Below are 14,128 nucleotides of genomic sequence, written 5' to 3' on the forward strand. Positions count from 1 at the left end.
AGCTGGAACTGAAATATGTTTAAGGGGGAGTGAGCCGGGCTTAGTGGCTCATTCCTGTAATCCTGGTGTTTTGGGAGGCCGAGGTGGGAAGATTGCTTGAGGCCAGGAGTTTGAAACCAGCCTGGGCAACATAGCAAGACCCTATCTCTACAAAAATAAATAAGTATACTTCTTATAAAAAGAGGGAGTGGGAGAAGGTAGAGGCCATCCTTAAGGAGTTTTGCTGTATCAAGGAGCAGAGAAATGGGATGATAACTGGATGGAGACAGGAGGTTGAGATGGAAAGAATTATCAGGAGTTACCTCTGACTCCTGAGATCTGAAATTACATGTTTTTTTAGACAGGATCTCACTCTGTAGCCCAGACTGGAGTACAGGGGCATGATTTCAGCTCACTGCAACCTCCACCTCTTGGATTCAGGCAATTCTCCTGCCTCATCCTACCGTGAAATTACACGTCTTAAAGCAGGTGGTTTATTTTCTCTCATGTAAAGGAAATTGCACTTGCAAACTGATTCTACCATGTCATCAATTCCCTGTTATTCTTCTCTGCTATCCTTATTGAACTTGGCTTATGTGCAAGGCCATTTCACAGTTGCTGGATGGCCACTGTCACTTTAGTTATCATGTCAGCTTTCCAGGGAGGAAGGGGAAGAAAGGGGGTGCCACGGGGTTACTTGAGTAAACCCCATTAAGTGTTTTCCAGGAAACCTGAGCTACTGACCCTGTTAACATCTTGTTGGTGTCCCCTTTCTGGGCAGGAGCGGTGGAAATCTTTTTCTGGACAGGCACAAGGCTATTCTGTCATAGAGGAATTCTGTTATTAAAGATTTAGGTAAGCAACTAGCAGCTTTTCCATAAGGATAATAATTGCAGCATGTTTGTATGCTGATGGAAATGGTCTATTAGCAAGGGAAAAATACTCAGCATAATGTGGCGAGGAGACAGTTGTATAATGTAAGTGAAGTTTGAGGGGGGTTGGGATCATGTATACAAGGGGAGGCTTTGGCTTTTGGAAGGAGCATGGATAGTTGAGGTAAGGCAGGGTATGGTACAAGAGGCAAGTTGGTAGATTCCATGCCAGGAGCCTGAGAAAGTTCTCTTCTGTTTGGTTCTGTCTTCCCTGAAATAAGCAAAGTCATCAGTTAGGCGGTAGGAAGGAGAGGAAAGAGGAGGTGTGAATGGTCACTTGAAGAGCAGGTTGTCTTGGGCCATTTGAGATTTGTGATCATAAATTTAAAGTAAATGAGGCAGCATGGTTTGTGTCTGCTTTACCTGCTTGAGTAGCTGCAGAGTATGTGGAGGGTTGGTTGAGTTTAACCAGAATTAGAATGGTTGTGGGAGCGAGCTGGAAAGTGCATGTATATGGTCACAGGCTAGGATGTGTAAAAGAGATTTTGGTGGTAATGCAGTTTTAGTAAAAGTCTAGCAACACCATCTAATAAAAATATAATGGGGGCCACAAATCTAATTTTGAATTTTTTAGTAGCCACATTGAAGAATGAAAAACAAATGGGTGAAATTAACTTTGGTAATATATTTCTTTCTTTCTTTTTTTTTTTTTTTTTTTTTTTTGAGACGGAGTCTTGCTCTGTCACCCAGGCTGGAGTGCGGTGGCGCGATCTTGGCTTACTGCAAGCTCCGCCTCCCAGGTTCACGCCATTCTCCTGCCTCAGCCTCCCGAGTAGCTGGGACTACAGGTGCCCACCACCATGCCCGGCTAATTTTTTGTATTTTTAGTAGAAACTGGGTTTCACCGTGTTAGCCAGGATGGTCTTGATCTCCTGACCTTGTGATCCACCCGCCTTGGCCTCCCAAAGTGCTGGGATTACAGGCCTGAGCCACCGCGCCCAGCCTAACTTTGATAATATATTTCTAAAGCCAGTATATACAATGTATGATCATTTCAACATATAATTGGTTAAAACTATTTATTTATTTATTTTATTTAATGAAATTAATTAATTTATTTTTTGAGATGGAGTTTCACTCTTGTTGCCCAGACTGGAGTGCAATGGTGCCATCTCGGCTCACTGCAGCCTCACCTCCCGGGTTCAAGTGATTCTCCTGCCTCAGCCTCCTGAGTAGCTGGGGTTACAGGCATGCGCCACCACGCCCAGCTAATTTTGTAATTTTAGTAGAGACGGGGTTTCTCCATGTTGGTCAGGCTGGTCTTGAACTCCTGACCTCAGGTGATCCGCCTGCCTTGGCCTCCCAAAGTGCTGGCATTACAAGCGTGAGCCACCGTGCCCGGCCTCTATATTTATTTTTTTGAGATGAAGTCTTAATCTGCCACCCAGGCTGGAGTGCAGTGGCATGATCTAGGCTCACTGCAACCTCTGCCTTCTGGGTTCAAGTGATTCTGCTGCCTCAGCCCCCTGAGTTCCTGGAATTTCAGGCATGCACCACCATGCCTGCCTAATTTTTGTATTTTTTGTAGAGATAGGGTTTCATCATGTTGGCCAGGCTGGTCTCAAATTTCTGACCTCAAGTCATCTGCCCGCCTCGGCCTCCCAAAGTGTTGGGTTTACAGGCGTGAGCCACTGCACCCGGCCGGTAAAAACTATTATTGAGATATTGTTTATTATTTTTTGGTATGAAGTCTTCAGAATACTGTGTGTATTTCACATCTGTAGCACATCTCAGTTCAGACAAGCCACTTTTCGAGTTCTGAGTAGCCCTGTGTGGCACATCGCTCCCACATTGAACACTGCAGGTCTGTGGAGTAACTGTGGATAGGTGGTTGAGGTGAAGGTGGAGGGCAGGACTTTGAGAGGCACTTTGGCCCAGCATTTGGAAGAGTAGGCATGGGGCGTATGTTGAATGATGAGGAGTGCTGGAAGGAATTGCTGGGGCCCAGATTCTGTTGGTGATTCTGTTGGAATTGTCATGCCCCCTTTATTTTTCATCAGGACCTCCACCTTCCTGTACCTGAATCAGTGGGAGTCCGTAAACATGGTCACCAGGTGGTCTTCCTTATTCTTTGGTGTCTTATTAGTTTTGCAGTTTCTTTCTCTTTTTTTTTTTTTTTTTTTTTGAGACAGAGTCTCACTCTGTCACTCAGGCTGGAGTGCAGTGATGTGATCACGGCTCACTGTGCCTTGACTTCCCGGGCTCAATGGATCCTCCTGCCACAGCCTCCCTAGTAGCTGGGACCACAGGCATGTGCCACCATGCCTGGCTAATTTTTTAATTTTAGTTTTGTAGTTTCTTACAAGTTGCTCCTTAAATTTTCTCTTGGTCGCTCTGCTTATTGCTTTTTAACTCCTCTGTCTTCTAAGTTATGTGGATCCATTTTCCTCTAATTGTGCTATGGTATGAGCCCACCTAGTTGTTCACAGAGTGTTTCATTTTTAAAATGGGGAGCTCTGTATATATGGGCTCATTTGTTTGTGTTAAGTGGTAGTAGAGTTTGGATGTGACTTTAAAAAAAAAAAAGTTTTTTTTTTTTTTTTTTTTTTCAAGCTGGGCACAGTGACTTATGCCTGTAATCCCAGCACTTTGGGAGGCTGAGGTGGGAGGATCGTTTGAATCCAGGAGTTCAAGACCAACTTGGGCAACAAAGTGAGACCTTGTCTCTACAAAAAATAAAAAAAGTCAGCCGAATGTAGTGGTGCAAGCCTGTGGTCCCCACTACTCTGGAGGCTGAGAGAGGAGGAGGATCCCTTGAGCCCAGTAGATGAAGGCTGCAGTGAGCCATGATTGTGCCACTGTGCTCCAGCCTGGGTATAGAGTGAGACCTTGTTTCAAGAAAAAAAAGAAAAAAGGTTAAGAACAGGATTGAAAGCACTTTGGCAGTTGTCAGCAATTTTGGATCTTGATGGTTTGCTAGTGATGCACACATTTTTGTGGTCTTATTTTTCATATTTAGTGGAATTTTAAAAGGCGAAAGCAAAACCTCCAAAACAACTTAGTTTTTTTTTTTTTTTTTAAGTATTTATTAATCATTCTTGGGTGTTTCCCGGAGGGGGGATGTGGCAGGGTCATAGGATAATAGTGGAGAGAAGGTCAGCAGATGAACACATGAACAAAGGTCTCTGGTTTTCTTAGGCAGTGTTTGTGTCCCTGGGTACTTGAGATTAGGGAGTGGTGATGACTCTTAACTAGCGTGCTGCCTTCAAGCATCTGTTTAACAAAGCACATCTTGCACCGCCCTTAATCCATTTAATCCTGAGTTGACACAGCACATGTTTCAGAGAGCACGGGACTGGGGGCAAGGCCATAGATCAACAGCATCCCAAGGCAGAAGAATTTCTCCTAGTCAGAACAAAATGGAGTCTCCTGTGCCTACTTTTTTCTACACAGACACAGTAACAATCTGATCTCTTTCTTTTCCCCAAATTTCCCCCTTTTCTTTTCAACAAAACCGCCATCGTCATCATGGCCCGTTCTCGATGGTCACTGTCTCTTCTGAGCTGTTGGGTACACCTCTCAGACGGGGCGGCCGGGCAGAGGCGCTCCTCACTTCCTCCCAGACGGGGTGGCGGCCGGGCAGAGGCGCTCCTCACTTCCTCCCAGATGGGGTGGCGGCTTGGCAGAGGCGCTCCTCACCTCCCAGACGGGGCGGCCGGGCAGAGGCGCTCCTCACTTCCTCCCAGACGGGGTGGCGGCTGGGCAGAGGCGCTCCTCACCTCCCAGACAGGGCGGCCGGGCAGAGGCGCTCCTCACCTCCCAGACGGGGCGGCCGGGCAGAGGCGCTCCTCACTTCCTCCCAGACGGGGTGGCTGGGCCTAGGCGCTCCTCACATCCCAGACGGGGCGGCCGGGCAGAGGTGCTCCTCACATCCCAGACGGGGTGGCTGGGCCTAGGCGCTCCTCACCTCCCAGACGGGGCAGCCGGGCAGAGGCGCTCCTCACTTCCCAGATGGGGTGGCTGGGCCTAGGCGCTCTTCACATCTCAGACGGGGCGGCCGGGCAGAGGCGCTCCTCACATCCCAGACGATGGGCGGCCTGGCAGAGACGCTCCTCACTTCCTATACGGGATGGCAGCGGGGCAGAGGCGCTCCTCACTTCCCAGACGGGGCGGCCGGGCAGAGGCGCTCCTCACTTCCCAGACGGGGCGGCCGGGCAGAGGGGCTCCTCACATCCCAGATGATGGGCGGCCGGGCAGAGACGCTCCTCACTTCCTAGACGGGGTGGCGGCCGGGCAGAGGCTGTAATCTTAGCACTTTGGGAGGCCAAGGCAGGCGGCTGGGAGGTGGAGATTGTAGCGAGCCGAGATCACGCCACTGTACTCCAGCCTGGGCAACATTGAGCATTGAGTGAGCGAGACTCCGTCTGCAATCCCAGCACCTCGGGAGGCTGAGGCAGGCAGATCACTAGAGGTCAGGAGCTGGAGACCAGCCGGGTCAACATGGCGAAACCCCGTCTCCACCAAAAATACAAAAGCCAGTCAGGTGTGGCGGCGCACGCCTGCAATCCCAGGCACTCGGCAGGCCGAGGCAGGAGAATCACAGGAGCCCGAGGCAAGGAGGTTGCAGCGAGGTGAGATCACGGCAGTACAGTCCAGCCTCGGCAACAGAGGGAGACCGAAGAAAGAAGGGGGGAGAGGCAACAGAGGGAGACTGAAGAAAGAAGGGGGGGAGGGGGGAGGGGAGGAGAGGGAGAGGGAGGAGAGGAGAGGGAGAGGGAGAGACTAGTATTTTTTAACAGATAGGCTTTTGCATCTTTTTCATTTGTTTTTTTATGCACAAGTATTCTTATGATCCATAACAGAAATGTACATTTTTAAGATCAATGTGTTTATTGTAAAGATTCCTTTTGCAGTAGGGTGAATTATGACATTAGGATTCACTGAGGGTATCTTTATTTTATTTTTTGTGTTTATTGAATAGAAAATAAGTAAGAATGTTTCTATTTTTATTTTTATTTTGGAGGTGGGGTCTTGCTGTCTTGCCCAGGCTGGAGTGCAGTGGTGCAACACAGTTCACCGCAGCCTTGAACTCCTGGGCTCCAGCTATCCTGAGTAGCATCAGAGGTATGCATCACCATGCCTGGCTAATTAAAAATTTTTTTTTTTAGTGGAGATGAGGTCTTACTATATTGCCCAGGCTTGTGTTAAAACTGTTACTGAAACACCAGAGGTTTGGTCTAGGTCCTGCTGTTTTCCACTCAGAAAACCAATCACTGAGGTGACACATATTGCCAGGGAAGAAGGCTTTAATCAGGTGCTGCAGCCAAGGAGATGGGAGCTCAGTCTCAAATCCAATCTCCCTGACTGACTAAAATTAGGCGTTCATGTAATAGGAAAGAAACATAGCAATGTGTGGGAAAACAGACCTTTGGAGGTGAAAGGAAGCAGTCATGATGAATGAGGGGCCTGGCGCTTCGTGTCTGGATGTGGTGATCTGGTGAGCTGATTCAGATCTTTGATACTTTTTGAGAGGCTTGGGGGTCCTTTCCTGAGGAAGGAGCTCAAATAAAACAGGTGTAAGTTTCAAGCTTTAAGACTAGAAGTGTCAATTTCTATGTTTATTTAAAAAAAAAAAAAAAAAAACTATGGCACCGGTCCCCAACTTTTTTTGACACCAGAGACTGGTTTTGTGGAAGACAGTTTTTCCATAGGGTGGGGATGGTTTTGGGATGAAATGTTCCACCTCAGATCATCAGGCATTAGATTCTCATAAGGAGTGCGCAGCCTAGATCCCTCCTATGTGCAGTTCACAATAGAGTTTGTGCTTCTGTGAGAATCTAATGCCACTGCCGATCTGACAGGAGGCGAGCTCAAGCAGTAATGCTTGCTTGCTGACTGCTCACCTGCTGCTGTCTGTCCTGGTTCCTAACAGGCCATGGACCTGCACTGGTCCATGGCCCAGGAGTTGGGGACCCCCTGGCTCAAGTGATCCTCCTGCCTTAGCCTCCTAAAGTGTTGGGATTACAGGCATGAGCTACTGCCAGTGACCAGGAATATTTTTAAAAGTAGATTGTAGAATGCTTCTGAGAGTTCTTTTAAATATTATAAGAATAATACAAGTTCACTGTAGAAACTTGGACAATAGGGAAAAATGAATAGAAGAATAAAAAGGATAATTGTCCTATCACCTAAAGATAATCATTGCTTGACCAGGCACAGTGGCTCATGCCTGTATTCCCAGCACTTTGGGAGGCCAAGGTGGGTGGATCACTTGAGGTCAGGAGTTCAAGACCAGCCTGGCCAACATGATGAAACCCCATCTCTACTAAAAATACAAAAATTAGCTGGGCGTGGTGGTGTGTACCTGTAATCCCAGCTACTTGGGAGGCTGAGGCAGAGAATTGCTTGAACCTGGGAGGCAGAGGGTGCAGTGAGCCGAGATCGCACCGTTGTACTCCAGCCTGGGTGACAGAGCGAGACTCCTCAAAAATAGAAAAAAAAAAAAAAAAAGTAATCATTGCTCATGTCTTGGTTTGTTTCCTTCTAGTTTTTGAGTTTGTTCTTTAATGGTTTAGTCGTGGTATAAGTTTGTTTCTTGCCCTTTTCAATTAACATAACACTCATTCCTCTATGTTGTAAAATTAAGTATACATTTTAATGTTGACAATATTTTGTCAGTTGATAATACAACTTAGTTAACTATTGTGTTATTGAGTAGTTAGGTTATGTTTACTTAGCAGAAAATTTTTTCCCTTTAAAACTGTTTTTTTCTTTCTTCGCCATAAAAGTAGTGTGTCTTAGTATAGCCAATAGAAAATGAGAGAAAAGTAGAATTAAAAAACACCAGCAGTTTCACCAATAACAGTAGCTATGTTGGTGAATATCCTCTGGTCGTTTTTCTATAAATAATTCTTTTGCAAATTTGTATTTACACAGACACACATAAGAGTATTACACAAGTTTTTAAAAAATTTATTTATTTATATATTGAGAGATGGAGTCTTGCTCTGTCACCCAGGCTGGAGTGCAGTGGTGCAGTCTCAGCACACTGCAACTTCAGCCTCCTGAGTTCAAGCAATTCTCCTGCCTTAGTCTCCCGAGTAGCTCGAATTTCAGGTGCGTGCCACCACGCCCAGCTAATTTTTATATTTTTAGTAGAGACGGGGTTTCACCATGTTGGTCGGGCTGCTCTTGTACTCCTGACCTCAAGTGATCCAACCCACCTCGGCCTCCCAAAGTGCTGGGATTGTTACAGGTGTGAGCCATCTTGCATGGCTAAAAAAGTTTATTTTTAAGTTAGTGTTTTTCTGTGTAACTAGCCCTCATAACCATGATTTCTAATGTCTGTATAGAATTCCACCAAATAAATGTCACCATTTTCTTATCCACTTACCAATTGTATATTTAGGTTTTTCTCAGTAGATGTAAGAGTTTTAGGAATTTCTTTTTAGAGTGATTGCTCTGTGTTTTTATAGGTCCGTCTCACCCATGAAATAAAACACAAGAATATTGTAACTTTTCATGAATGGTATGAAACAAGCAATCACCTCTGGCTAGTGGTGGAACTCTGCACAGGTAAGAAAGAGTATGTAAAAAATGCTGTGAATATAGTATTGAAAAAAAAATGCTGTTAAGTATTGTTACTTTTGATGTTATTTACTATGTTAACTTGAAAATCTATTGCTCTGTGGATATTAGGGAAGGGTGAAGAGCAAAGATGTTTGGGAAAAAGAATTATGTAAATTCAATTCTGGGTTGGGTTTACTTTGGTATATTATTACGTTACATACATAAAAATTTAGAAATGTTTTAAAGTGATGATTAATTTATCAAAAACCTTTTCCCAATAAAAACAAACATTTTAAGTTGACTAGCTATTAATTAGCTAATAAATTTATAAAGTATCTTTTTGTTTTTATGAAAAGCATACTGTACCTCATAAAATTTTAAGCAATGTGGAAAACTACAAAGATGAACCAACAAATAATTAGAGATAAGTTATAGCTATTGCTTCATATAGCTTTCTAGGACTATATACAGGGAGAAAGATGACTAAATACATATTATCTGGGCTTTTAGTTTCAAAATTTTAAGAGTTTAACAGGGAAAAAATGTAATAACCACTGCTAAGTACTACTATTAACTACTACTAGGTATTACTGTTAGTATACTTCTGTTTATACATTGAGTAACAATAAAAGATAATTGAATATTGATATAATTATTACTAGCTTTGTGCATCTAACTTATGTTGACACTTAGAATTTATAAAACTTAAAGAAGTAATTTGGATTAATAACTTATTTGATTTTACTTTTCTGAATCAATAGGACAGGATTATGGTTGATTACTTCCATGGATGTACACATGGACAAGGTTATCAAGACACAGTCCTAGAATTAGTTTTTTGCTTCAGCTGTTGTTTCTGACCTCTGACCAGATGTAATATCCTACCTGTAAAACATGCCTACGTTTTTTGTAACTGCACCTCACCCACCAAAACAAAATACAACCCCAAATACCTCTTCCCTTCATCATAGTAATTCATATTCAACTTTCCAATGCCAGCAGAGACTTTGCTTTTACTGAATTTGGCTGTTGTATTAATATTTAATTTTTGTAGGTATATAGTAGGTGTGTATATTAATATTTATGGGGTACATGAGATAGTTGGTACAGGCATGCAATGTGTAATAAGCACATCAGGGTAAATGGGGTATCCATTTCCTCAAGCATTTATCCTTTGTGTTACAATCCAATTATATTCTTTTAGTTATTTTAAAATATACAGCTATTATTGACTTTAGCTACTTGTTGTACTATCAAATACTAGTTTTTATTCATTCTTATTATTTATTTGTACCCATTAACCATCCCCACTCCCCCACCACCTCCCCACTATCCTTCGCACCCTCTGGTAGCCATTCTTCTGTTCTCTATCTCCATGATTTCAATTGTTTTAATTTTCAGCTCCCACAAATGAGTGAGGACATGCGATGTTTGTCTTTCTGTGCCTGGCTTATTTCACTTAACATAATGACCTCCAGTTCCAACCGTGTTGTTGCAAATGACAAAATCTCTTTTTTATGGCTGAATAGTACTCCATTGTGTATATATGTATCATATTTTCTTTATCCATTCATCTGTTGATGGATTGGCTGTTGTAATCTTGAACCTTTAAAAAAAAAGTTTATTTCTGGCACTTAGATGGTAGAGAAGTAACTGGGACCTTGGAAGAATATAGCAATGGGATTCTCAATGTGCCTGTGCCTGACTTTGGCCTTTTATTTCATCAATGGCACGTGCTAAGGGTTGTGATTATCTGTTAAGGAAAGGCATAGTCTTTTTTGCCATGCAGTACTTTGCAGAATGTGACCTGACTGCACAACAGTAAACGATACTATACTTTGCATAATGTGATTTAAGTGCACAGTTCTGGGGTATTTACCATTAGTATTTATAGCTGTTAGGGTTATTATCCTTTCATCTTACCTGCTTGCTTCCCACCATTCATCCATAGGGAACAGGCACTTTCCTGAATCTGTCTCTCGTGCTTGGGCATAGACTTCTGTTGCAGTGCTCGGGCCACTGTATTTACTCACATGTGTGTTCCTTGACCAGACTGTCAGCGTTTACTGATCATTTTTTAATGTTCAGTTTTTTAATAACCCTAACAGCTATAAATACTAATGGTAAATACCCCAAAACTGTGCACTTAAATCACATTATGCAAAGTATAGTATCGTTTACTGTTGTGCAGTCAGGTCACATTCTGCAAAGTACTGCATGGCAAAAAAGACTATGCCTTTCCTTAACAGATAATCACAACCCTTAGCACGTGCCATTGATGAAATAAAAGGCCAAAGTCAGGCCATTTATTTAATGTTTATTTACTGATCATTTTTTAATGTTCGTATCTGTCAGCATGGAACCTCTCAGGGGCACTCTGTGATGGTAGGGGGTTGAAATGGGTGATTTTAATTAACTTCTTGCAGGTGGTTCCTTAAAAACAGTTATTGCTCAAGATGAAAACCTCCCAGAAGATGTTGTGAGAGAATTTGGGATTGACCTGATTAGTGGATTACATCATCTTCATAAACTTGGCATTCTCTTTTGTGACATTTCTCCTAGGAAGGTAATTCATGAAAGTTTGATTTTCTAACTGCTTCTGTCTCAAATTAGAGTGCTTTCTCAAAGATGTTATTTTTAGATACAATTTTGATATAGAACATCTTGAAATTTTAGTTAATCTTTTTTTAAAATAAAAGGAGGCAGGGCACGGTGGCTCATGTCTGTAATCCCAGCACTTTGGGAGGCCGAGGCGGGCGGATCACTTGAGGTCAGGAGTTTGAGACCAGCCTGCGCAACATGGTGAAACCCCATCTTTACTAAAAACATAAAAGGCCAGGCGTGGTGGCTCACACCTATAATCCCATCACATTGGGAGGCTGAGGCGGGCGGATCACGAGGTCAAGAGATGGAGACCATCCTGGCCAACATGGTGAAACCCTATCTCAACTAAAAAAAACAATACAAAAATTAGCTGGGCGTGGTGGTGCACTCCTGTAGTCCCAACTATTTGAGAGGCTGAGGCAGGAGAATTTCTTCAACCTGGGAGGCAGAGGTTGCAGCGAGCTGAGTTCGTGCCACTGCACTCCAGCCTAGTGACAGAGCAAGACTCCGTCTCAAAAAAAAAAAAAAATAAAATAAATAAAAATAAAAATAAAAATAAAAACACAAAAAATAGCTGGGTATGGTGATGGGCACCTGTAATTCCATCTACTTGAGAGGCTGAGACAGGGAGAATTGCTTGAATCCGGGAGGCAGAGGTTGCAGTGAGCTCATGCCACTGCACTCCAGCCTGGGTGACAGAGCGATACTCTGTTTCCAAAAATAAATAAATAAATAAATAAATAAATAAATAAATAAATAAAAGGAAATATATGGTACTGTATTTTAGCCACCTAAGTTGCTTTTTGAATGTGAAGTCTCCCTTTCAGAGCTCTTTGAGTAATTACTTAATGCAACTAACCTATATTGTAAATGATGAACCCAATATGTCTATAAGATAAGGCCCTCTTAGCTCTTAAGTCATCATACACATTATTTTAGTTTGATAGTGGCATTCTTGGCTATATGTGTATGATTCCTGATACTATGGATCAAATATTTTCTCTTTTGGTAAAATTAATTATCCATAACTAAATGTGCTTCAGTATAGTAGAGTCACGAAACCTACTTGGTTTCTGAGTTGCAATCAATACTAACACTTAGAAGCTGTGTGAACCCAGACAAATTACCCTGCTTCTCTTTGCCTTAGTTTCTTTGTCATATGGAGATAGATTTTTCAAGGTATTTGTGAGGATTACCTATTATATTTAGGTTAAGTTTCTAGGATGCTTTTTGGTAAGTAGTGTGCTCACAGTGACGTCAGTTATTGTGTTTATAAGTACATACTCTGAGGAATTGTACATATTACTGGTCTGAGTTTTTACTTTTTCTTTAATATGTGCCAAGGAAAGAAAAAGCTGGATATTTCATTTAAGAATTTTATTTTTGCAGGCCATCTGTATGAGAAGATAATTAAACCTAAAAAAGAAAACTCCATAAAATCCTGTATAATGAATTGTAGTTCTTGTTTGAAATTATCATGTATGTGCCTCAAGTCTGCAGCTACTCGTCATTGTAGTGCTGAAAGCAGCTGTAGACAATTTGTAAATACCTGGATGTGGCTGTATTTCAATAACTTCATTTATGGATATGGAAATGTGGATTTCATGTAATTCATTGTTACATGTCTAGAAATATTATTTTGGTTTTTTTCTCAGCCATTTAGAAATATAAAAACCACATTTTAAAAATTTTTTTGTTTTATTATTATTTTTTTGAGACAGTTTCATTCTGTTGCCCAGGCTGGAGTGCAGTGGTGTGATCTCAACTCACTGCAAACTCCGCATGCCAGGTTCAAGTGATTCTCCTGCCTTAGCCTCCCGACTAGCTGGGACTACAGGCGCGTGGCAAATTTTTGTATTTTTAGTAGAGACGGGGTTTCACTGTGTTGGCCAGGCTGGTCTCAAACTCCTGACCTCAGGTGATCCTACTGCCTTGGCTTCCCAAAGTGCTGGGATTACAGGCATGAGCCGCCATGCCTGGCCAGAAACCACATTATTTCTTTTTTATTAATTTTTTTTGTGTGGCAGTTTTCAGATAGGGCTTTTAAAAAAAAAAGAATCCGACAGTCTTAGTTCATAGTTGTACAAGGCAGTGGCCAGGGTTTGTCCCAGAGGCTGTAGTTTGCTGATATCTATCCGGGAGTTGTTTATTGAGATTTATTATCAGCTGTTATGATCTGAAAAAGTCAGGCTGCTTTGTAACCTAAACCTGTGTTCCAGAACAGGGGTTAGCAAAGGTTGGGCAGGATTCCTATTTTTGTAAATAAACTTTCACTGGAACACAGCCACAACCTTTGGTTTATGTAATGTCAGTGGCTACCTTTGTGCAACAACGTAACTGAAGTAGGAGATTCCATTGAAATGAAATAACATTGAAGTACAAAAGACTGTATGGCTCGTAAAGTCTAAAATATTTACTAGCTGGCTCTTTACCACCAATAAAAAAGTTTGCTGATCTCTGCCAGTGGTCCTCTGGACCAGCAGCATTAGGTTGACCTGGCACTTGGTAGAAATGGGCCCCATCCCAGACCTGTTGAATCAGAAACTCTGGGGGCGGTGACTGGTAGTCTGTACTTTAACAAGTCTTCCAGGGGATTCTGATGCTCACACAAGTTTAAAAGCCACTGTTGTAGACCAACAGACATCCTTAGTATGTATTTGTGACTAGAAGTTAAGAGTTAACTTCACATTGCCTTTATTTTATTTATTTTATTTTAATTTTATATTTTTGAGACAATGTCTTGCTCTCATGCAGGCTGGAGTGCGGTGGCGCAACCTTGGCTCACTGCAACCTCTGCCTCCCAGGTTCAAGCGATTCTCGTGCCTCAGCCTCCTGAGTAGCTGGGATTATAGGCACCCGCCACCATGCCCAGCTAATTTTTGTATTTTGAGTAGAGATAAGGTTTCACCATGTTGGCCAGGCTGGTCTTGAACTCCTGGCCCTAAGTGATCTGCTGCCTCAGTCTTCCAAAGTGCTGGGATTACAGATGTGAGGCACTGTACTTGACCCTACATAGCCTTGAAAAACCACAAAGCCACCTGACCCATTGTACCTATGTAGAAATACTTTTAATAGAGGAAATAATAAAAGTAACAGAACATTAG

General features: G+C 42.6%; 1 protein-coding gene across 6 annotated transcripts in view; it reads left to right on the forward strand.

Moving 5' to 3' along the window:
* ULK4 (unc-51 like kinase 4) overlaps positions 1 to 14,128 on the forward strand; it is a 722,036-nt gene that overhangs the window by 16,845 nt on the left and 691,063 nt on the right. For all 6 annotated transcript variants that reach the window (XM_054482410.2, XM_054482411.2, XM_054482412.2 and 3 more), the window contains exons 3-4: positions 8,327 to 8,426; positions 10,847 to 10,986. In XM_054482410.2, coding sequence (XP_054338385.1) covers positions 8,327 to 8,426; positions 10,847 to 10,986 — 240 coding nt within the window. The remainder of the gene's footprint in view (positions 1 to 8,326; positions 8,427 to 10,846; positions 10,987 to 14,128) is intronic.

Source organism: Pongo pygmaeus, chromosome 2 (assembly GCF_028885625.2).
Source record: "Pongo pygmaeus isolate AG05252 chromosome 2, NHGRI_mPonPyg2-v2.0_pri, whole genome shotgun sequence".
In the NCBI taxonomy this organism is placed as follows: Eukaryota; Metazoa; Chordata; class Mammalia; order Primates; family Hominidae; genus Pongo; species Pongo pygmaeus.